Source organism: Uloborus diversus, chromosome 2, assembly GCF_026930045.1.
Source record: "Uloborus diversus isolate 005 chromosome 2, Udiv.v.3.1, whole genome shotgun sequence".
Lineage (NCBI taxonomy): Eukaryota > Metazoa > Arthropoda > Arachnida > Araneae > Uloboridae > Uloborus > Uloborus diversus.
In genome coordinates this window covers 218,473,419-218,497,922 of record NC_072732.1, presented here as the reverse complement: position 1 = coordinate 218,497,922, position 24,504 = coordinate 218,473,419, and the positions used below count along the sequence as shown (strand labels likewise).

The 24,504-nt window shown below is 38.9% G+C and overlaps 1 protein-coding gene across 1 annotated transcript; it reads right to left on the bottom strand.

Moving 5' to 3' along the window:
• Positions 1-2,328: 2,328 nt before the first annotated feature.
• LOC129216817 (G-protein coupled receptor moody-like) lies at positions 2,329-22,059 on the bottom strand. The gene is made up of 5 exons (XM_054851034.1): positions 21,806-22,059; positions 18,048-18,161; positions 12,035-12,305; positions 8,393-8,577; positions 2,329-2,602 (listed from the first exon to the last, which is right to left on the bottom strand). Exons 1-5 carry the CDS (start codon positions 22,057-22,059, stop codon positions 2,329-2,331), a joined length of 1,098 nt encoding a protein of 365 aa, XP_054707009.1.
• Between the last annotated feature and the right edge of the window lie 2,445 nt (positions 22,060-24,504).

Sequence of the window (24,504 nt, the reverse complement as noted above, 5' to 3'; positions counted from 1 at the left end):
TGCATATGAGAATGTGTTTGACCTTTTCTTTTTCATTTTACTCATCATTATTATTAAGTGGAGGGACTCGTTTTTAAGCATTGCCTGGGGCAGCAAAACTACTAGCACCAACCCCTAACACAATTTATGACGTAAAATTGATTATTAGTATCCAGTTTGTGTCATAACTACTGATGACAGGTCAGAATGGGTGATTTTGACTGCTAGACACTACACATGCACGTATATAAAGTTTACAGAATATGTAAAGAGATGGTCACGCTCTGAGCATACATGAATGAATTCCTCAAAGTAGTATCAAATCCATTCTAACAGCAGTGAACTCGAACTTTGTGGAAGACAGGTAAAAGCTATTAAAATTTGAATCGAATGATACGTAAACGTATTTATTTTACATAAAGCTGTGCACGCATGAAAATATTTTGGATCCTTGCGTTTAACTTTTCTAAAAGGTGGGAAGTTAGTTTCTCTGTCTCTCTCATGAAAACATAACTTTTTCCTTCCGGGCTATGCATTAGCTTATTTGGGGAACACATCATTGTTCTTCAAAAAGGTGTTCTATTCTGCCGTGGGAAAGTAAAGCTCAGTGTCTGCAAATTTTTCATTTTGCATTTTTGTCACTTATTCTACTTTAGCTTTACTGTACAAGCTTGTTCCTTTGGTTTCGCTTACAATATAGCGCGGAAAGAGCGTCTCAATTTCCAAATCCAATATTTTATTAAAGAACGTCGAATATTTTTAATATTCTTAGTATCGAATTCAAAACTCGTTTTTTCAACCGTCGTAAAAACTCATTTCTGCAGGTACTGCGCTCTGACTTCCCACGGCAGTATTAATGGGTGGTAAGTAGGAATAGCCAGAAAAGCTTTAATCGTCAGTTTGACTTGAAGTCGGTCTTTTTTACGCTACACTCATTTTGCGAAACATATTGGTGGGGTGAGACAAATATTTTAGCTGCATCTTGGACTTGCCACGAACTGCTCGTGTAATAAGAGTCTTTTGCTCGAGTTTTTGCAAGATGTATACACACGATTAGAGACGTACCGAGTAGCACTTTGGCCGAGTAGCCGAGTACCGAGTACTCGGCCTTTCACTACTCGGCCGAGTACCGAGTTACCGAGTAATTCGGCCTTTCACTACTCGGCCGAGTTTCCCAGTACCAATTATGTTGAAAGAAGGACCACCGACACACACCGATGAATTTTGAACTTATTGAAATAGTAGTATAGACCTCCTTGTCCATATAATAGTTTTTAAACTAAATTCCTGCTGAAATTTAACTACAAAATTTTGCAAAAATAATATTTTTTAAACTAAAAATGAATAAATAAAAGGTATGACTTATCAAGTTGGAATTAAAACAAATTATACAAATTTATTCATTATAGGTCTAGTGCGCTAAACATAAATAATTTTTAAAAGCAAAAAAACAAATGTGCAGGAACACTGCAGACACGTTTTTCTGTGTTACAGGGATCGTCTTTTCAGTGCATAACATGTGAACTAAAGAATGTAAAGTTATACGACAAAAAATTCGACTTTTGCCGGATGCCTTTAAATCAACGAGCTCACATTTTGTGCATTGAAAAAGAAATTCCTCGTAACGCCAAAACACGTGTCTGCAGTGATCCTGCACTGTGCTTCTAACGTTGTTTTATTTCCTTTTATTTTTAAAGCTAAGGTATTTTTATATATCTTATAACTAATTTTAGTTTGTAGCAAAAATTCCATATTTGCACAATTTTTAACGAAAAAGTTTTATTAACTTTCGAGACATTCGAGCCAAGATTTACTCCATTGAAGTATTTCAAACTTCATTATTCTCAAAATTTAAATTTGAATTGTAAATGGTTAATTAGAAAATTATATATGCTTGAGCTTTTTTGTAAATTTTAATACATTCAATTTTTTGCAACTACTCGGTATTGCCCGAGTATCTGATCAAAGTTTGGCCGAGTACCGAGTACTCGGCATATTGGCCGAGTACCGAGTAGTTACCGAGTACTCGGTACGTCTCTACACACGATGACATGTTTACTCATGTGGTTCCTAGTTCAGGAATCATTTTGCGAAGGTTTCCGTGGTCCCAGTAGTTTGGGAATCATGCTTGCTCAATAAACTACCTTAACGTTGAAACCTAAGTAGTAAAGGCCTCAAGCTGGGGGTGTTATAATACAATGCAGCTTTTTTCAATTATTCCTCGTTCTTTTGCTCACTGAATCCTGCGTAAAATCTACAACAGCTGAAACGAATCGTAGCATCAAGTCATCCGCTACTTCTTCCGGGATGTATCTTTGGTATGTTAAAGCCAACACTGAGGAGATCTGGCTAGATCTTGTTCTCCTTGCTGTCTCCGTTGGCCGGCGGCTTCCCGTTGGCGGTGGAGTTGAAGACGAACACCTCCGACATGAGGGTCTTGGAGTGGCTGGACCTTGCACCACTGGAGCTGGAGTGGTGCGCGGTGCCCAGGCGCCGCTTTGCACCACAGAACAGGCGCACGTAGGCCTGCCTGTACTGCCTGTTCATGGCTGCGTAGATGACCGGGTTGATGCATGAAGACATCCAGGCGAGCACGGAAGCCAGGACGTGCACGGTGGGGGAGCTGAAATGAAAAATAGAACAATCAAGCTAATTGTAAAGAAAACGCCCATTATCCGAACTCCGACTATCCGAGTCCTTTTAGAACTTCAGAAACAAAAATTAAACTGAAACGTACATCAATTCGGAAAATAATAATTTGTCTTCGCGCTATTGCCCTTGCCTCTTTGAAGCTAGTGTACGTGCAGTGCGAACATTATTGGGATGATGAGTCGTCTCATAGTGAAATTCTATTATGGCCTTCCGTTCGTCACTAGATGGCCGGTCCTTTGATTTAATTAATTCAAAACTGTTTTTCATTATAGACAGTTTTTTCCTCTCATTTTCAACATACATTTAGTTATTAATTAAAATATAACCTTTTTCGGGAAAAATCCAATTGTCCGAATTTTCGATTATTTGAACGAGGTCTGGGGTGCCAAATGATCCGGAAAATTGGAGTTCTACTGTTCATTCTTCGAACGAGGGGAGGAACATGGGGGTCATGAGTCCCCTAAACCGTCGGCTATCGCTATAGTATCCGTCCTCATTGTGTTCAAACACTTTATGAATAAAATGTAAACGATTTGAATAATCTTTTCAGCTCATAAAATATTTTTAAAAGTAAGTATTTGAAATAGTACTACTTCTTTTCAATGCTTATAAAATTAGTAATGTTTATGCCCCATTAGGTGCTTTATTTGGTGCTATTTATTGACAACCAAGCAGTTTCAGGAATGTTTCGCACCCAAAACCGAAGGTTCGTTCATAGCGGAAGCGGAGCGTTCGTTCATAGCGGACACCCAAAACCAGGGGCGTAGCTAAAGGGGGGTTTTGGGGACAAAACCCCCCCCCCCCCCCGAAAAGTTAGTCTCAAAAAAAAAAAGAGAAAAAGAAGAGAGAAGAGAAAGAAAAAAAAAGAAGAAAAGGAAAAAATTCCAAGCGATTATATATATATATATATATATATATATATATATATAAGAAGTAACCCCCCCCCCCCCGAAAGTCGGGTCTAGCTACGCCACTGCCCAAAACCATAGGGTTTATTCTTCAGGCATGACTCTCTCCCCCCCCCCCCCCCCATGTATCCCTCTTTGCTTCCAACAAACAAAAGCCGAACTTCGTTAACCATCAGCCACAAAAGTTAAAATTTGTTGTGAAATTCATTGAAACGCAAAACTAGTAGTGTATAGTCCTTAAAACTTGTCCTGTGTCCCATGGATATATTTCCGTTTTGGTTTCTCACCCACAGTGACGTCGAAAAAATAAGATAGTTCCCGTTGCTTCAACAGCTAAAATTTAACTACCAGTGCTACGTCAAGTACTGACAGGAAAAAGACCTTAAAAGCTTTAATTGCTCTGTAAAGCTAAAACGCTTAAGTGATCTGATGAAGCATTCTGAATAGAATCTCTGAATACAATCTCTGAATACAAACCTGCTTTCTCTGTTTTTTTACTTCCTTTTAAGAAAAAGGAAGTATTGTATTCGCGAAAAAATTTTCACTCAAAAATTGGCCTTACTTTCCATTTTGCTCACCCTCGAATGAATGTTGAATTTATTTTTTAACCCGACCACACGTGGATATATGCCTAGGAACGTACAGATACTCGAAATATCCATTTTGACGATACCCGAGTTAATTACAACGAGTTTTCTCGTGACGTCTGTATCTACGTATGTATGTGCGTATGTGTGTATGTAAGTCGCATAACTCAAGAATGGAATGTCCTAGAAAGTTAAAATTTGGTACTTAGACTCCTAGTGGGGTCTAGTTGTTCAACTCCCTTTTTGGTTGCATTCGAAAGCTCCAAAGGGGATCTTTTGACCCTTTTTGTTGGGAAATCATTGTTCATTTGGATGTAAACTCACGTGGTGTTAAAATTTGGCGGACACTTGGCGATATATCACCAGTCTTTTAGTTGCCAAGTTTTGTCGCCAACTTGGCGACAAATTTGGCGATTTATTTTATTTATTTCATTTTTAAATCTGGTTTCAATTTGGCCACTGTTGGTGATATTTAAAGAGTAAAGTATTGAATCACATTAAAACTGCCAATAATGAGAAAATTACATTAAATTGGAGTAAAAGGAAGTCATGTGATGCACACTCAGCTCATTTTTTTTTAATTAAATTTATTGTTTTTAAAACGGAACGGTCCTTTTGGGGTGGTCAACCGAAAAAAGGAGCGCATTTCAGGGTGTGCAGGATGTCCGCCTCGGTGGTTTTCGTACGGAAAAAGAAGGATCCGCGATGCGGAAAGGAAAGATGTTGCCGGTTGAGAAAAGTCCATCGGCTGTCATGTTCAATGTCTCTGCGACCAACGAGTTAATTTACTCTTCGCAATGCTGTATGTTCTTAGGGAAACTTCAGACAAGAAAGGACCGGTACGCAGGGGGAAGTACCGTTCAAACCGATGCTGTTCTTTGTTGCTTTGGACGCAAAAGAGCCATGAATCGAAATGATTTAGAATCACGATCTTAAGTCAATAATTGTTACTTCTTTACTAATAATAAAGCTGAAAGTCTCTCTGTCCGGAGGATGTCTGGATCTCTGTGACGCGCATAGTGCCTAAACCGTTCTGCCTATTTTCATGAAATTTGGCCCAAAGTTAGTTTGTAGCATGGGGGTGTGCACCTCGAAGAGATTTTTCGAAAATTCGATGTGGTTCTTTTTCTATTCCAATTTTAAGAACAAAAATATCATAAGATGGACGAGTAAATTACGAATTTATCATAACGTGGAACAGTAACATGGGCACAAGCCAATTGGCGATATACGAAATTATCATAACGTGGAACCGTATTATGGGTACAAGCCAATTGGCGAGAAGATTCACCATACATTATTTGTAAATATACAGGCGAACCAAAAGACCTTTTAATTTTTCTATTGCGGGCAAAGCCGTGCGGGTACCACTAGTTTAAAAAAAAAATTGCCGTTATGATCGCCGGTTTATGCATGACGTGCAGCATAGGGGGCTCGTACGGGGGGGAGGGGCAATTATCTTCGTTACTTCCAAAAGTAAATGGGCTATGCCCCCATCCTTTTCAGAGTTAAAAATTAATGATCGATTGAAAAATGATTTTTCATAGGATAGATTGATTTATTTTACGAAAGTAAAACTAAAAGTTCCAAATGAATGTTTTTTTTTTTTTTTTTTTTGTCTTATTTCATAAGAATGGAACTTTAAAATGGAAGAGAAAAGTCTGCGGTGGTCATTCGTTCCGATTTTTAATGCCATATTTCATATTTTTACAAGTTATTAAATCGGTAATATAAAAAACCAGTAATCTTGCCCAATTTTCAAAAAAAAAAAAAAAAAAATCAGCTTCAGAGGCCACACCCCCTAACCACTACACTTCTTTTCACCCCCCACCATTTTAGTGTACCAGCCGCCAATGACGTGCATTAGCGGATACATATAAACATTTTAGGGGGATCATGCTTGAATTTTTTTTTTTTTTTTAAAGAAACTTTTTGCACGTTATAAAGGCACAAAAACGACCAGGAATAAGACACCTAGAAAGGCATAAGCTTAACCAAGTAATTTGAAAACTAAATGATTTCCAAATTAATTAATTTCAAATATTTACTTTAAAATTTTTTTTTAACAAGTTTGATACAGACACATCAACAGATGTCTGCGACTCGGGGATCATTGAAAAATTTTGCCGAATGAATGAATCAAGGGCTGTCCATAAATGATGTCAAAAAGCGTGACATCATTTACGGGCTGCCCCTTGTATCAAACGCGTTCGAGCGACAGACTCTTCTTTGCTTCCTTTTATTTCATCGGCGGCTGGAGCACCACTGTCAAATTGTCTCAAGCAAAACTGTTCTGCTGTCTGAAACTTTCTCAAACTTTTTTTCTATTATTTTTAAGAAAACATGAAAAATCATGACACAATAAGACGGATTGAAGTAAATAAATAAATAAATCCTCATATATGTATATAATAGCGAATGATCAAGTAACGCTTCTGACGTCATCAACAATTAAAATTCGTTCCACGGCATGATAATGGGATAATATTTTTTTGTAATGTTCATTTACACACTAAGGTGCCCTGGGGCACTGACAAATATGGTGCCTCCCCCCCCCCAAAAAAAATATGAAGGTAATTTTTGGATATTATTTTGATGGAAGAAAACTCTAAAATAAATTACTGATTTTCACGTAAGATAATTTTTTACAGTTGCAGATGGAGAAACTATGATGGTTAAGGTAAATCATAATGTGCTTTCTGCGTTCCTTTGTTTTCTGGTAGTAAATTCTTCTATAACGTCCTTATAACCAAGTTTTGCGGTCAAACTTCCTTCTATTGATAATAGAGCTAATGAAGATAATTTACTATCAGAAATGAGAGTACGCAAAGGACACTTAGTTCTCTTCAATAGCGAAAATGATCGTTCTCCACTACAATTGGAGATTGGCAAAGTCAAAAACAATTTCAGGGCTGTATCTACATTGGCAAAAGTATCCATTTACCAAGTTTATGGATTTTTTTTTAACTTTTCGGTCATTAAACTTTCTTTTCCAATGATTGAACTAATATGAATAAATTCATCAGGAAAAGATTCCTCCAAATCACAGGAGTTAGATTTTTAAAGATCTTTTGCACTTTTTCGAATATTTTGCTTGTCGCATTCAAACAAGCAAGAAAATTTCTTTAATATGCCATCATAGGCTGACATCCTGAATTTTAGTTTTGTAATCAAATTATCACAGATTACATAAAAACAGGAAACCTTGAAACTTAGCTTAGAGTCTAATATGACTCCTTAACATTATCCATCATAAAACTGTTTTGGAGGGTTTTTTTCTGTCTTTTTGCTCAAAAAGAAAAAAAAAATGATGACAGAAATTTGGTGCCCCCTTTCCTTTGGTGCCCGGTCCCCGAATGCCCCGCCGTAAATCAGTCCCTGGTAATGTTTAACATGCAGAGAAATGCTTTATTGTGACGAGGCTGAACTGGATCCGGTATCTTAACTGTTTTACTAGGAAAATTCTCATTTCAGGAGAATGAAGAAGCGAAAAAGGGGTCAACAATGAATGCTATCCACTGGAGTTTAAGGTTCATCCACTGGAGTTAAAATTTCAACTATCCAAACATCACCAAACAGGCGATTGCTTCGTTCAAATGTTGAAGCATTTTTCACTCGTCATACCCTGACGGGCGATTTTCTAGCAAATAAATAAATATATTTTTATTCAAGCAATGAACGATACTGCAGAATTTCTTACACGGTATGAAATTTTGTCGGCGTTTTGGGGATGGTACAGAACCCCCTTGACTCTCCCCTGTATCTGTCCCTGATGTGTGTGCGTGCATGGGTGCCCATATACAAAATTTTTAAAGGGAGAGGGGAGCTCATATATTTTCCTCATGGTTTAGTAGTATATTTTCTCCATAGAAACCGATTTCAGAACAGATCAGAGGTATTTAAATTTGACATTTTTAATAAATTATTCGTTAATGGCTGCAGAAAAAATGTTTTTACATGTTTGCAAAGAAAAAAGTATTAAAAGCGAGGAAGTTCTAATTTCTAGGGGGGGAGGCTTCAGCCCCCCTTTGCCTCCCCTATATAGGCGCCCATGCGTGCGTGGACAAATATTAGCGCAATCCCGCTACAACGAACTTTAAGGGACCGCAAATTTTGCTCGTTGCACGGAAATTTCGTTGCAATGAAATTCAAACAAAGTAATGGAACTTAAATTGGGACTTGACATTAATTTCATTGAAGCGGTTGTCTCGTTGTATTGGTATGCGTTGTAACGGGATTTCACTATACGGAGGTGTGTGTACCCACCGGATCTTGTCCTCGAGCACGTTGACGACCATGAGCGGCAGGAAGCAGAGTAGGAAGGAGCAGAAGATGATGAGCATCATCCGGGTGAGCCGGATCTCGTCCTGCCGGTGGGAGAGCTGCCGGATTGGAGGCTTGCCGTTGGTGGCCGGGGTGTGGGCCTCCACGTTTTTGCGACTCTTGTGCACCTGGGGAGACAGGAACTCGGTCAGAACAATTCATTATCGGAAAGATGAGCCGAAGCCCATGGATTCTTTTCCAAAACAAACAAGATTAGGGAGAAAAGAAATTATCTAGTCACCGTAAGACCCATGACACAGAAAAGAAATCTATGACGTCATTTTTAAGCCTATGCAATATCCAGCAACTCCCCAAGGGTTGTTTCAGACTTGAAGAACAACAGTGCTTCCATTCATGTGTGACCGAACCCGAGAACAACCTTTTTTTTATGGTTGGATCACTATGCCCCCCACCTGCCCTAGGTGGGCGGTATAAATATACGAAGACAGCGTCCCCAACCAAAAAAAAAAAAAATTATAAGTTAAAAAGTGCCTGTACAGAACGTGCTATAAATGAAATTGCATTTAAAAACAAGCCTTCTTCATCGTTTCTTCATCTCAACGATGAAGAAGAATTACTGATTTTTGAGCGAAAAGTCATGCGTAGAATCACTGGTCCTTTGAAGGTGGGTGATCAGTGGAGAGTTACAACTAATATTGAAATTGAGAATATCCTTAAAGGAAAAAATATAGTTCGCTTTATAAAGCCCACCGTCTTTCATGGCTTGGTCACATTGAGCGAACAGACAATAATTTCAGATTGAAAAAGATCCTGAAATGGAAACCTTTGGGAACCAGGACCAGAGGACGACCTAGAAAGAGATGGTTGGATGATGTTCTTGCAAACCTGGAAACAATGAAGATCCGCAGATGGAGGGAGAAGGTAGTTCAAAGGGCGGTCTGGAGCAAAATTGTGGATCAGGCCAAGGCCCATAACGGGCTGTAGTGCCACTTGAAGAAGAACATTTAAAAACAAGTAAACATTAAAATCTCCTGCACTAATCAATTGGGATGTGTCAATTTTTTAAACAATATGCTTAAATTTTTATCCCCTCCCCCTTCCCCCGACTTTACATTTTCCCGATTAATGCGTTTTTATGACTAGTGCGACAGAATGTGCAAAATTGGTAGCTGGAATCTGAATAAAATTGTTCCCATCGAAAACTCATCGACATCGTTTGTGTTTTAAGTTATTCAGTGACACATTCCACACATTTTTCACGGAATGTTCGCCGTTCAAGTAACTAAAAAGAGCGAATTAGCATTCTTTTATTTTCAAAATATATTATTTTTTCGCTGTCCACGACCCATTCGTAACAATATTTGAAACGCATGCGTGCATTCGACGACGGGTAGCGCGCGTTCAACAGACCGTTTATGCAACATTTAATAGAGAAATATGTGTAGCATATGAAACATTTTAAGGCAACAAGCGAAGCTTTTGTGATGTTAATGCACCACATTATCAAAGATTCTGAAATGCTGTTCATTTTCTTTGCGCGTTTTAATTTTATCTTGTTTTCCACGTCATGGTTGAAATAGCTTCGAAAACGGTAGCTTTGGCATGGCAACTGTTTCACGTAGCCATGCACTTCATATTTTTCAGGTATTTTACCTTTTTCAAAACGAAAAAATTGTTAATTTGTTTTGAAAAGTACAGATATTAATTCGGGATTTTGAAGCTAAACTTTGGCCTAAAATGATTGAATTTCGTCCTGTTTCATTGATGAAAAAATTACACATTTAAAATAACAGAAAATATCTAATACGTCATATTAAAACGCTTCAATTCAAAGATATTTATTTTTTGCATCCATACCGAAAACATCGGTCAACTTTCGATAACTCGAAGTACCAAGTGACCGGCTAAAACGTTCCAGTTATTAGTTCGAGTTACAGGAAGTTTCCACAACGGTCTCATGAGTTTAAGACCCAATCAAAACTTCGAGATAAAGAAATATTCAAGTTTTAAACTTCGAGTTATTGAGATCCAACTGAAATTGCAAAATAGCACGAAATACCAGTATTTGGTATACTGGTATACCGGAATTACAATCACTAGGTGCATGATAAACCATCTGGTAACGTTCGTACGTTACCAAACTAGTCATGTAGTTCGTCAAAATGTTAATAGGCGGTGACAGCTAGATTTCACCTAGTATGTCAGGAAAGTAGAGGGGGAGAGGTGCTTCAGTGTTACTCTCACCCACTCCCATAGTTCCTGCTTGAAACATAACTCGTATCATTTTTATGCAAATGGTCTCCTTCTTTTACATTCCTCAAACTCTAAAGACGTTAGTTCTCCTAGATTACCGAAAATACCGCAATTTTACCCCCAACAAATACCGGTCGCTTTGCGAAATTGAAAAATAGCATTAGTTAGTGATATTCGATATACCAGATTCGCAATTACTAGGCAGATATCAAATCTCAAGTCCAATTCTTATTTCACTAGCTGAAACATGTCAGGATCAAGCAAGTGCGGTTGCGGTCCTTTGGAGGGAATCTTGTAAATCACCAGGCATAGGGAGCACGAAAACACGATTTTTGATGTAAACCACCACCATAAAAAGAATCGTGTGAATGTCCACCATAAAAAGAATTGCGTGAAGTTAGGTTCAAAGAGTACGGGGGCTTCAGACGAAGGTGATTGTCGTCGTCAGAACTGCGTCCGATCCATCGACCAGCTTGACTTTGAGGAAATGAGCAAACGTCTGTTAGATAATGGGGGCATCTTTTCGGAAAATCATTTTTCTTGACACGTTACAGCGAGTGAAACGAAAGTTAGACATTGTTCTTGATACCTGCCGCCTCACGAAAGGATTGCACATCGAACATTTGTGAAACAAAACTTGAAGAGTTTCTTTCTTCGGTAAAGTCAAAGTTGTTGCTGTTGTACCGTTTCCACTTCTTGTGTAAAGACGACAAGAGAATGCATGGTCTTTTAGAGACGTTTAATAACATCAATATTTACAGCTATATTACAAATTACAGATTATTTAATGTTACAAAGATGTTTTGAACTGCGTGAGCCACTCCGCGACTCACCAGCTCTTTGCTCTACGAGTGTCTCCCCCTTTGACCTTTTTACTTTCTCTTATATACGGGGAATCGTTTGGCGGGGAATGCACCCCTGTTTACAACAGTCAGATGATGTTGACAAGGTGGTTGAAAAATGTTCCCTATAGTGTCACAGACATCATATCACACTAAACGGAGAAAGTTTATGTGCACAACAAATGTTCAGCTTCGGATAGAATTCAGCTATTCTGAAGATTTAATTTCGAACATTTCTCAGAAAAGGGGAGCAAAAACCGTATTTACGTGTGGTCTTATACTTATCCAGCTCCCATACTGGTGACAGATATAAAACACCCGCGTAACATGTTTTTCTCACGACGAGTGTGGTCTGGGAAAGAATTTCTAGACTGACCCCACACATTGAATCAAAATAGCAAACAACTGGAGAAGTCGCATCGGTATACTGTAATGGTAAATATGTATGTTTGTTTCAATAAATCTTTAAAACTCCGGAGGAATTGTGCCACACCCTGTACAAGGGTATCAGCCTTGTTAGTTATCTTACCCTGTAGAAGATGCAGGAGTAGCTGATGACGATGATGAGGCAGGGCAGCAGGAAGCCGAGCACGAAGAGGAACTTCTTGGGGCTACGGCCGCCCTTGCGCAGGATGGTACACGAGAAGCTCTGAGGGCGGTACCCGAACTCGCCCCACGCCCCGGCCAACGTAGGGGCCAGCAGGCTGAAGCTGAAGAGCCAGCAGAGCGCAATCATCAGGGCCACGTACCGAGGCCGGTAGATGCGATCGTAGTGCTTGTAGTGGTTGATGAGGATGTACCTGCAAAGAGGAATTTAACCTTCAGTGTGCATGGATCGCAGAGGAAGTATAACAGGAGCCACGATTCAATACATCGAAACATGAGAAGTATTCTGACATACTACTGGTACTCCAATTTTACATTGTCCGTTTCATACGTTTTCCCGCTTCCGACGTATTTTCTAATGACGTCATCAGTACAGAAGAGATTGCTCCATTTTGGAATCATGAGTCAAGTTCCCCCAAAGACTTGTCACTTTCGTCATTGTCAACGTGAGAGATCTTCACATTCCACTTGGCATAATAAAGCATTGACAATAATTGCTTACGAAATAAGGTACTTATGGTACGTAAGGTGCTGAAGTAAGAACGAAGTTTTTCCCAACTCAGGTTACTGCGTTAACTTGGGATGTGAAAAACTTCTTTCAACTCCCCCCCCCCCCAAAGGAATAAATTGTATTCTAGCTCCATTGAAATTAGGCAAGGTAACTGATTGTCACGAGTCAATCAAACAAGAAACCCCGTACATTCTCTGAGTTGTTGGTCCTAAACCATAGATAGCTTTGCATCCTATTTTCACGAGACGTAAGAATTACGGGTTTATGTTACCAAAGAAGAAATATAATGTCTGAATTTCACAACATCTATGTAAACAAACTGTAGCATTTGGTACATGACATTAAATATATTTTTATTGATATGTGTGATTATGAAAAAAATGGGAGAATTTTTATGGCTGTGCTTCAGTTTTTTTTTGGGGGAGGGGGAGGGGGGGGAGGTTTAAATGAAAATCGGCGCTGCAACTCAACAAATGCTACTTCTAGCCAATGGTCAAACTCTCACTATTCCGGTAGTTCCTGTTTGAAACCATTTTTTGGATTATGTAGAAGGAAGTGACTGTTGTCAATTCAGGTGAGAAAACACTTCTGAAAACTTTTTTGAAAAAAAATGTATGAACTGTTCGTTGACAGGGGCGTGTTCACTCACAGGTCGCCCTACCCCAATAAGCTGATTCCTATATTTATAAAAGGAAACAGAAGAAGAGTAAAAGCATTTGGATTACGCTGCCACGCTTGTGATTTCGAAAAGAGAGATGTACTGGGAGTCGTTTCGGACTTTGAAATATGTGCGTTCCTTTTCGACACCTGTTGCCGTGAGCGGGAGGAGCGATTTTCGATCCTGTTCACTTGCTCGTGACGAATCTGAGCGAGAGGGTTCTTCGACCGCGGAAAATAATCGCCTGCGAAAGTCACCGTTCTGGCCAGGAGGGTCCAACTTTTCCGGGTCTCGCGTGAAACCGCAGAAAAGCATCCAGAAATGATGATAGATATTTTAGCAAAATTTTAGACATTTAGACCTGAGGAGCCCACCGGCAACTGAGTAGTTCACTGTATTTAAGGGATAAGAGGAATAGATTTTCGGAACTAACTGCGGAGTTGGACGAGTTCAACTCCTCAACTTGCATCGAGCGTTGCTTTTACAACATATATAATAAATGGCAAACTTTTTTTTTATCACGACTGAAATAATATCTTTTGTATGCCACACGACCAGGACCAGCCATTTTATATGCATTGACACCGTCTTATAAAAGGGAGAAACGTCATTGGATAGCTTCGATGCAGTGTCTTCTTCATTAACACAATTTGTTCCAGACGAGAATTTTGGACATTTTTGTTTTGGATAACTTCGAAGATCCACCAAAAGCACAGCTTTAACTGTACTGATGAAACAATTTGGGAAATGGTGGATGGAGTGGCATCTGCAGCCTTCCTGGTAACTATTTGACAGCAGCAATAAACATGATTAAATTATCCACCAATATGTTCGTTATATTGTTATAGACATATTGTTTCTAATGCCCATTTATGGCCATCAACATAAAATACTTGCTTTTTTGATCAGTTCTTTGAAGCTGAAATGCTGCACTGAGCTATAGAGAAATCTGGAGTAAATTCTGGACGCATCACTCCTTCTTTTCAGAAATCAATGCAAAATGTAGAGCTCTGATTGGCCGTTATGGTATGGTAGAAAGACATAATTTTCCCCACAAAACTTACGGACACTTTTTACAGCTCTAAGGATTAGATTACGCTTTGGTAATACTGTCAGCGTTGTTTTGCCTTGCTCGCGATATTTCTTTGCATGGCCAAACTTTTCGTTCCAGTTTTCGCTATAGCTCTACGGTCGGGATGGCTATTGCAATCTCTCGACTTGTACCCCAGAAAACATTTATGGGACAGGATAACTTTTTACTGATCCGAGCCAATATCTAAAAACTTATGTTGAAAAATCTTCAAGGGTACGAACAGGGTGCTATTGATAAAGTTGCTTCAAGCAGAAACTTCCATGTTACTGTTATTCATCGCTAGCACATCTAGCAGGGCCTGACTAACTAAGAGTGAGTCCAATGCCCGCAATACTTTGGAGGACCCCCTCTCTCTGTTCTATCACTTTCAGTCCATGCAAAATAATGGTACCGCAGTGTAGGGGCCCTTGTATATAGCTTTCTGGGACCTTGCGCACTCTCACTCTTTGCAAATTCCTAGCACTGCCACAGCTTTTTAAAATTCATCTCATAACTTAATGCTTTTATAACTCAGTAAAGTAGTGAAGAGCAATTTGCCCCTCCCTCCCCCCTTTTTCTCACACACAAATATTCAAAGTAAAAAAAAAAGGTCACGATTCGTTTTTCAGCTTTATTAATCAGTTAATTTATGGAAAAAAAATCTATTGACAAAACTTAGCTTTGCATGAAATTTTCAAGAAATAAAGCTTCCTTGCTCATATAGCTGAGACACCGGGCCTAGTTGGCTTGTGCGGTAATCAGGCTAAAACATCCATAATTTTCTTGGGAGTGGGGATCGACATAACAAGCCAACATTTTCTGCGTTGGAGGAAGGTGGGGCCTTGGTCATACCAGTTCCAACATGTATCTAAAAAAAATACTAGGGTTTGTGACCAGACTTTAAACCAGAGTGGCTTTAAACCAGAGGTTTGGGAGTTTTAACCCCAAAACTCTTCCCTCACTGCGTCCCTGGTGGTGCCACATTGAAAACTCAGTGGTGCTGAAAAAACTTCGCAACTAAAAAAACATTATGGAATGCTCTATTAGGGTCTACAAACAGAAATTAAAGATTTAGATGAAAGATTCCCAAATAGATAAAGGCGGATCCAGAAAATGTTCAAGGAGGGGGCGATTGTTGTTTACTCTTTACTCCTTAGAACTTCAATTTCTAAAAACCTTCGAAGGAGTGTACTGAATCTCTCACTTACCCTTATGTAATCAAAGGTGTCCCACAGTTGTTTCTTTCAAAAAAAATATCCATCAAAAAATATCCTTGAAACTATCCCAAATGTCATCTAAGATCGTCTAAAATTAAGATTTTGGAATTTCAGTTTCGAAAAAATCCCTGTTGAAAGTTCCGGCCCGATCCCCAGAGTAATTAGAGATGTGCTACGATTGTGTTTTAAACATTTCAATTCCGGAAGAATTCCGGGAAAGAGTTCCCTTCCTTTGACCGCCATCGAATGTTATGTAAAATTGCGGTTTTGAAACTTTAATGTTCAAAATATACATGAAGAAAGTTCCTGTCTCTCGGCTCAAGGAGGGGGCGATCGCCCCCATCGCCCCTCCCTTGTATCCGTCCTTGAAAATAGAATTGGTAATAGATTAGTTTTGTTGTCATTTTTGTACACCTTTGCTAGACCCACCGGGCAATCTGGAAGCAGTCCAGCATTAGGTTCGTTCATTCCTTTATTTTAAGTCTCGACGTCAAATTAAAAGGAACGCCGAGAAATTTACTTTCACATAAAAGATGCTCAATTCGTTTTCTTTCTCTCTTACGATTTTTAGACGCATTCATCGTCCTTTACTTCAACCGTAGACAGGTGATTATTCACGCACTGCATGCTCTGCATTAAGATAGCCATATACTATGACATCGTGTAGGAAATAGCCCATTTGCTATTCCTTCTGCCTGTAGCATAACGCGGGGGGGGGGGGGGGGATTACAGGAACGCTTCTCTCATACATTCTGGGGACTCTTTACCTCAGTAGATTTATAACTGCCGCGACTTTTCTCTCGGCATTTCAGAATAAAATAACCATTTTATTCAATCATTCTGTCTCTTGCACACGAGTGAACAAAATGGTACTTTTATTTTAAAATTGCTGTTTTTACCATTTATTTCCAGCAATGTTTTTTTTTTTTCTTTTTTTTCACTGTCGCGTCGTACGCACTGGCGACTGTATTTTACATTTAATAGACTCTCATCTCCGCAATTATTTTTGCATAAATATTTTTTTAATTCATTCTATTTGACCGGGAGAATATTATTTAGTGGAAATCAGAGCCGATTTTAATTCCAAACCGGCACTTTTCTTCATATTTATCTATTATTTTTACATACTTTAACAATTCTGATGATAAGACCATCTTTATCTTTACTAATAATAAAGCTGAAAGTCTGTGTCTCTGGATCTGTCTGTTACGCGCATAATAGCGCCTAGACCGTTCTGCCGATTTCCGTGAAATTTGACACAAAATGAGTTCGTAGCACAGAGGTGAGCACTTCGAAGCGATTTTTCATTTTCAAAAATTCGATTTTGTTCTTTTTCTATTCCTGTTTTAAGAACATTTAATTGAGCGAATTATCATAATGTGAACGATCAAATTAACATAACTTGGACGAGCAAATTACCATAACAGGGGCGAGCAAATTAACATAACAAATTGGCGAGAAATTCATCATGCTTACTTGTAATAGCGAACCAAATGACTTTTTAATGTTCTACTACGGGCAAAGCCGTGAGCGTATCACTAGTGATTAAATATTTAAGATTCAGGTGACTATAAACCTATGCTTAAATGATTAAGATCACGAAACTATACACAAATTACTTCTTTTTCTTATGGATTCGTGATTTAAACTTAATGATATTGAAGATAAACATGATTATTTCCAGTCATTTTATTTAAAACCGAATAAAAACTACACATAAAGCAATTTGTGCAAGAATATACATCATCGTAAATACAATAAATAGTAAGTCAAACGTACTTATTGCCGTAACCGGAACTTGAATAATCAAGAGAAAAATTCAACGCATCAAACTTGAAACTAGTAACAGTTGAACAATCTTTATCTCTACTCTTTTCTACTGAATTTATTTTAATGTCAATTTCGCATACTTACACATCGATACTGTTGGATAGAATTGTTCATTTCTCTCTTTAACGTACTGTAGTTTCTCTTCAACTCCCTTTCTTTTACCTTAAGTCCTTAGGTATCCAATTTACCTTGCATTGTTTTATAGCACGGGAGAAGTGAAAAGCTCTTACACTGTTCGGGTTTGTTGACATTGATTTTTAATTTCTAGTCAGGAGAAAGTGATCAAGGGTTGTCCACAAATGATGTCCCACTTTTAGGGGAAGGTTCGTGATATTGTGACAATTTGTGTCAAAGGGGAAGGAGGGGGCAACAACGGTTATTACCCCCTCCCCCCTCTCCCTTGGTTATCGGACCAGGCGACAAGTTTCTAAGCAGAAGGTATATAAAATCCAGCTGTCAGGAATGAAAAGTGTTTATACAACTTTAGCAATTATGATAACAGAGAAATTTATGTAAAATTTGAAACTGTGTTTGGTTTTTGGAAGTTTGGGGTTTCGTTCCATCGTAATAACATTCAAGGGCGTCATACTCAGAAATATTTAGGCAGCATTTTGAAACAGCATTTTTAGAATGAAAGTATAGTATTACCTGTTGATGGTGATCGCCGTCATGGAGAGAAGGGAGGCGGCTACGTTTCCATAGAAGAAGAAAGGAAACAACCTGCACAAAGTCTCGCCGAGCACCCAGCTGTGGTGAATGTACCTGCAAAAGATTTTTTTTTTTCAATTTGGGATTCGTTAATGCCTATGAAATGAACGATTTCCAAGTTCCATATTTGTAACAGTTGATACCATGCTATTTGTTGAAACCAAAAACCCACTGTGCTGATATAAGTTGGTTGAAAACATGAGGCAGTGAGAAGCAAAGGGATGTAAGGGGACATTTTCAAGTTTTGAGTAAAACGCGTTTAAAGATAACATCCTAGGTAGGCTTTCATTGAAATGTTTTTTCTAAATCGTGCTGCATAGCAGCAACTACCAGGGTTACTACGTAGTATCATCTCTTGCCCCAAGACAGAGGAGGGTTCACCTACCGTGAGTACTGGTCATCTTCAAGTTTTCAATTTTGCCGCTTACATCCCTTAGCTTCTCACTGCCTCATATATCCTTTAAAGATTTTTAAGATCTTGATCTAGAGATCAAGATCTAAGGAGTTTGTTTTAGACTACATGTTCTGACAGAATGAAATTTTACAAGTCAAATAAAGGTTTTTATAAATTTTTTCAAAAATTGTAATTGATTGTTAAGTTTCTTCTCTATGTGTCTGACATTTCTTCATGTATTTCTAAAGAAAGGGGACGCTTGTTCAGCAAAAATCAGATGCAATAATACTACAAGCGAGTCCTTTCTTTTCAAAGCTCTTCATTTTGAAAGCATTACTTGTGCTACTTTGATTATGCATGAATGAACCGACATCTGACTAAGTTCACTTAGGGCACCCAGAACTTGAATTTTCAAGAGGAGGAAATTTCTCAACTTACAGATAAAAACTCCGGGAGTTATCAAGTGATAAATTATGAGCATACACACATATCTAAGCATTATAAGAAGAGACATGATTTATTAAAGAAAATCGATATTGTCTCCAAATTCGCCGAATCGCCAGACAAAATTTGCCAAATGAGGACATTTTTGAAAGGTCACAGTGACCACTCGTGATTTACCATCGGTGCACCCCTGAGTTTACATGGTACACTTATATACCGTTCGAATGCAATTCTTTTATGAAATGTCGACAATGCGAGAATACAGATTTTGAATGGAATATTCAACATATTCGATTCAATGAACATCTTGAATATAACATGAACACTGTTCATGTCATAACAGTGCAGCGTATGTTCAGAAAAAAATTATAAAAAAGAATCGCCATGTAACCAGAACCAGTGGCTTTTTATTTTTCAGATACCTTAAGATCCTCGCGCTTGAGGAATTACTTTTTGCCCTCTATTTCGAGCTATCAATCAGACCTAGAACACTCTAAAACCCAAGAAAACCCACTGGAACAGCAGTGATGCATGAACTGGACGATGCAACAAACTACCAAACACTCACAGACAAGAATTCAGAACATATCTATTCATAAACTTATAGAACGTTTTCAGTGTACAGTGCTGTAACTTGATGGTTCAGTTTTATTCATGCATCAATCATGTTTATTAGACTTTCCTAAAATACAGAGCTTTGAAAGCAAATAAACCGTTAATATAGCTCCAGTATATCTGATGTGCTGATAACCCTATCCAGAAAAATAACCAACGCTATATAGTGCCGTGGCTCAACAAATGATAAGACTGTTCAAGTATAGTATCAGAGTATGTAGAGTGTGTATAGTATAGCGCTTGGTCCTTTGCTGTGAGTAAACAGCATTATTTGATTATCTGTACAAGAAATTCACAAGTAGGATAGTTTTTATTCATAAATTTTCCTGACTGCTTTGTACAGAAGATGTAATCTCTCATCTGTTGTGGAACTAGCAACATGTTTGGTTGACGAATATCTGAACGACTATTATAATATGAAATCTGATTTCTTGTCGTAGAAAAACAAAGGTGAGGTTGTTATTGAAAGCTTCAGTTTCTGAAAGAAAAAAAAAATTAATTTGAATTTTGACATCTTGAATTAAAATTATGTTTTTTGCAATCACGAGTGTGGGTATGTAGGCGTGTGTGTTTGTGTGTGGGGGGTATGTGTGTTTGTGTGTAGGGAGTATGTGTATGTGTGTGTAGGCATGTGTGTTTGTATCTGTGTGCTGGCATAAGTGTGTGGGTAGTTGTGTGTATGTGTGTGTATGTGTTTGTGTTTGTGTGTGTGTATGTGTTTGTGTGTGTGTATGTGTAGGTGTCTGTATGTATGCGTGTTTGTGTGTGTTTGTGTATGTGTGTATGTGTTTGTGTGTGTGCGTGTGTGTGTAGTTGTGTATGTATGCGCGTGTGTGTAGGACATGGATGCAACCCGGAGACGGCTTTCGCTATAGGAGCAGCATCGTGAGGAGCCGGTCGACGGTGATGGTGCGGAGGGTGGCGGTGATAAAATGAAATGATAGCATGCCAAAAACAGTCAAATGAAAGCAATAAGCAATCGTGATTGCTCAAAAAAAAAAAAAACCTGACGTCCCCTGTCGGTAACATCTTTTTGAGAACGTTTTTCGTTTTTTGTCCATTCTATTACTGTGACAACTTTTGTCTATTAAAGCTGGAACGACTACGATGAAGGAATTAAATTGCTTGTCACGTTGGCTCGTGGGAGGGTCAAATCTGCATGTGGACCTGACCTGTAATCAGATTATACCTGATCTGCCGCAGCTCATATTTATAACTGAAATAATTTTAATTTCCTGTCCGAAAAAGCAAAGTACGCCCGCTAACAAGGATAAATTATACCTTAATATCCGAATATGTTCCTACCTGTTTCTAAGATAACATAGGATGCTCTATTTCAGACTGTGCTTCATTTGCATGGGGAGATAACAGGAGTTCAGCTCCTACACTTATTTTCAACGTTTTGCGAATTTTTAGGTATAGGACAGGAATTCAGACTGTTTACTTATGAAAAGAAGTTCTGAAGACCATGGGGCTTCTAGACTTTTTTCGTCAGAAATTCAACAATGCTTTTTGTGAGGATTGACTTTCAACAAAATCCAAATACATGTCTAGCAGCAGTGCCGTAGTTGAAGGGGTGGAGTGGGAGCACGGAGGGACGGCGTGTATCGAAATATTTGATCTTTTACTGTAAAAATAATACAAATGCAATGTAAAGCGGTGTCAAACCACTGGTTTCATTTTGTGAGTTCGCCCGAGAAATGTTTTCCAACCACAGCGCTGTCTATCAGCTTATTACTATATGCATATTATACTTATTGCATTGGTGTATCCAGAAATTTTTCGAAACTTAAGACTGAAAAGCGCTTGCATAAGTGTTCATGCACATAAATTGTTGTCTCATTGGATGGTGTATGAACCCTCTCCAATGGCAATGCCAATGAAATTTAAAAAAACAAAGATGTGTAATGAGTTTTCTCATATTAATTGTGAACATTTTTATGTGTCAGTAAAGCAGATGGTCTGGTTATATTAGCTTACGGACCAGTAAGTTAGCGATGACTGACGCAAGATGTCACGCCTTGCCTGTGCTGGAATCTTTAAGTGTTATCGAGAGTCGAATTTTCGTGACTCTACTGTATTAAGAAGCGGATGCTTACCAAGAATAATATCATACACAATTTAAAAGTAGCATTCATGGGAAATGAATACAGGACTTCTGATTTGAAATGTCTTGAAAAATACATCTGCTAACATAAATATGGCAAAAAGAAAAGGATGGAAGAAGTAAAGTTCTGCAGCTCACCTGGATGCAGTGGGCGGCAAGTTGAGGGCGCAGAAGAGGAGGTCCGCGGTACAGAGGCTGACCACAAAGGCAGTGGTGGCGTTGCGTAGCTTATTGCAGCGAACCAGAGCTACGATTGTCAACAGGTTGCCAGCGATGCCCAGGACGATGAACAGGATGCAGGCTGAAGCAGCGAAGAGCGTCGTGGCCCGGGGATACTGTATGGGTAGGCCGGACTCCGGAAAAGACTCGTTGCGCAGCGAATAATCATCCATTCTCGCCACCGTCTGGAATATAAACATTTGAATCACATTCGAGGAACATGGAACATGCTGTTTCAAATACAACGTGAGATAAAAATTCTGGAGTTTTCAGAAGAAAAAAAAAGTAACGTGTTAAATGGTGGAGAATAAGTGCTGTTTCTTCCGTGTTTCGTAAAATACACTAAGCTAGCATAGTCCAATTAGCTTACTTTTACTCAACGTCGTGGTAAAGAAATGAATCAAAGGGAACGTGCAGGGATTGGTACTAGCAAATTCACGAGTAGGAATATGGTACCGGAGTTTGATGTAACACAGAACACAGACAGATAAAATTACATAAAATACCATTTAAGGAAAAGAAGAAGACTTGACTTTCACTGTATAGATTTAAGTTCTAAGCATCAAGTCACAGCCTAGGGAGTCCTTGGCCCAGCAGTAGAAACAATTGCTTCGTCAGACGGAGATCGTGGGTTCGATTCCCACTAGCTCCCCCCTTCGCCTCGGATGTTATTTTTTCTCTCTTGTAATGCTAATCTTTCTTGTGCTGTCCTATTTGTGAACAAAGATGCTGTTGCTTATCCTCGTAAAGAGATCTGACATACGTCAGATCAGCTTCAGCTGGTTGTTGACCGATAAAAAGTCGATAACTATGCGGGGATCGGAGACTAAGCCTGCCTTGGAAAATCTGATGTAAGTCAGAATGTTCTCTGGTGAAGCTGGATGGTCAAAGCATTTTTATAAGTAAGGTGGATTTTTCTGCCACGTTCAAAGGTAAGACACTGAAAGTGGCCAGTTATAAGTCTAGATAGAGCAGACTGAGTGCCACGGTCACATTTGACAATCAAATCACTACGCCTTTTGACATCAAAAACTGGACCCGAGGAACCACTACAGGACTGACACACTTCGCTTTTTGGATATTATATTTCATATAGGCTCGTATATTTATACAGTGGTTGCTTACAGCGGGGAAAGGATATAGAACCCTTTCTTAAAGAAAGAGGTTATATTTTAAATGAATTAATTATAAAGCGACACATTGATGCCTTTGTAGTTTTATGTCTGTCATCAACAACGGCTTTCAAGTGTTTCTTTGAGTGCTCTTTAAAGAAATTGACGCATTTTTGCGAAATTCTTGGACGTTCTACCTGTTATTTCCGGATTCACAAGTAAACAGCAGGCTGAGTTCACTATAATATAAGTCAGGATAATCCAGAAAATTTATTCCTAATCTATTTCATGCGTAACTCCTGAACACTAGACGACGACAGAATTTTCTCCCGGGGGGGGGGGGGAGTCATGACAAGGCAAAAATTTCTCTTAGAGAAAGGTTCGGCCCTAACAAGCCATAGCTTTCTTCCAGGAGATCAAAACAGTTCCTACATGTTCATGCACTAACATACTAGGACTGGAAGTGTGGTTGAAAACCAAACGTTCTGGGAAGGTAAACCCCCTGAAAAAAAAAGGTCTCACTGCTTCGCTACTGCCGAAGATACACAAAAAAACAAATCACGCATTCACTAGTAGTAATGATGAAACAAAACAAAACTGAACACACTGAAACAACAAAGGCTCATTGTGTGCATCCTAAATATGTATTAAGTACTGCTTCCCCCCCCCCCCCCCATACTTAAAGCACATCCGCCCTGTGAGCTTCCGCCTTGCGTTTTCGTTCCGCTTGGCTCACAAGTGAAGAAGTTCCGTACACAAGAATAAAACAATTTCACTTTGCGTGTCCTCAATAGCAACAAAACAGCAAATAAAAAGCCAATAGATGAAAAGGCGGCCGCAAATGTAAGCTCCGAAACTCTGAGACAACCGCGACCACAGCTGAACGTCTTTAAGTGCAGAATTCGGGCGGTCGTTAACAAACGAATGATACGTTCTTATCATTAAGAAGAGATAAATTGGAGGGAGTGAAGACCTTCATCCGTGAAGGAAAGACCCCAAATCACGTGATAGATTTTAAAGAAAAGCATTGGAAGAAATCAGGTTTCCTTCAAGTTTCACGCAAAACGTGTCAACCATTCATTGTTGTTCAGTCACGTGACTTGAGATCTTTGTCCAAGCTTTTGTTTAGCCAATGATTGGACTAACTACCTCCATTTACAAATTCCTGCTCTAAGGTTCTTATATTATCTGCTGATTCATCCCACAATCCCCATTTGTAAATATTATCGCTCCTTCTCAATTATTTCCTTTTGGAACTTTTCTTCGGCTACCCCGTTTACAGATAAAACAGTGTCATCGTTTTCAACAAATTTTGTTATCTTGTTTAGAAAGTACCTATTGCTTTACTAAGTAAACCATAAGCACTAACTTTACTAATAGCAGTGCTACTAGAGGCATGTTTTAATATTAAAAGACAGTAACGTTTGGGTTAGATCCACCACAGAGTGTTTGAGGGTGCGTAAAGCAAGTGTGACCTCCCCCCTAAGGGCAAGGGGGAGGGCACCT

What these genes read in the sequence shown, in the direction of transcription:
- LOC129216817 (XM_054851034.1), bottom strand. Translation starts at nt 22,059, where the DNA reads ATGGATGATTATTCGCTGCGCAACGAGTCTTTTCCGGAGTCCGGCCTA. An exon ending in TTGCCGCCCACTGCATCCAG is followed by an intron (nt 18,162 to 21,805) that starts GTGAGCTGCAGA and finishes AATCTTTTGCAG; the next exon opens with GTACATTCACCACAGCTGGG. An exon ending in ACGGCGATCACCATCAACAG is followed by an intron (nt 12,306 to 18,047) that starts GTAATACTATAC and finishes TCCTCTTTGCAG; the next exon opens with GTACATCCTCATCAACCACT.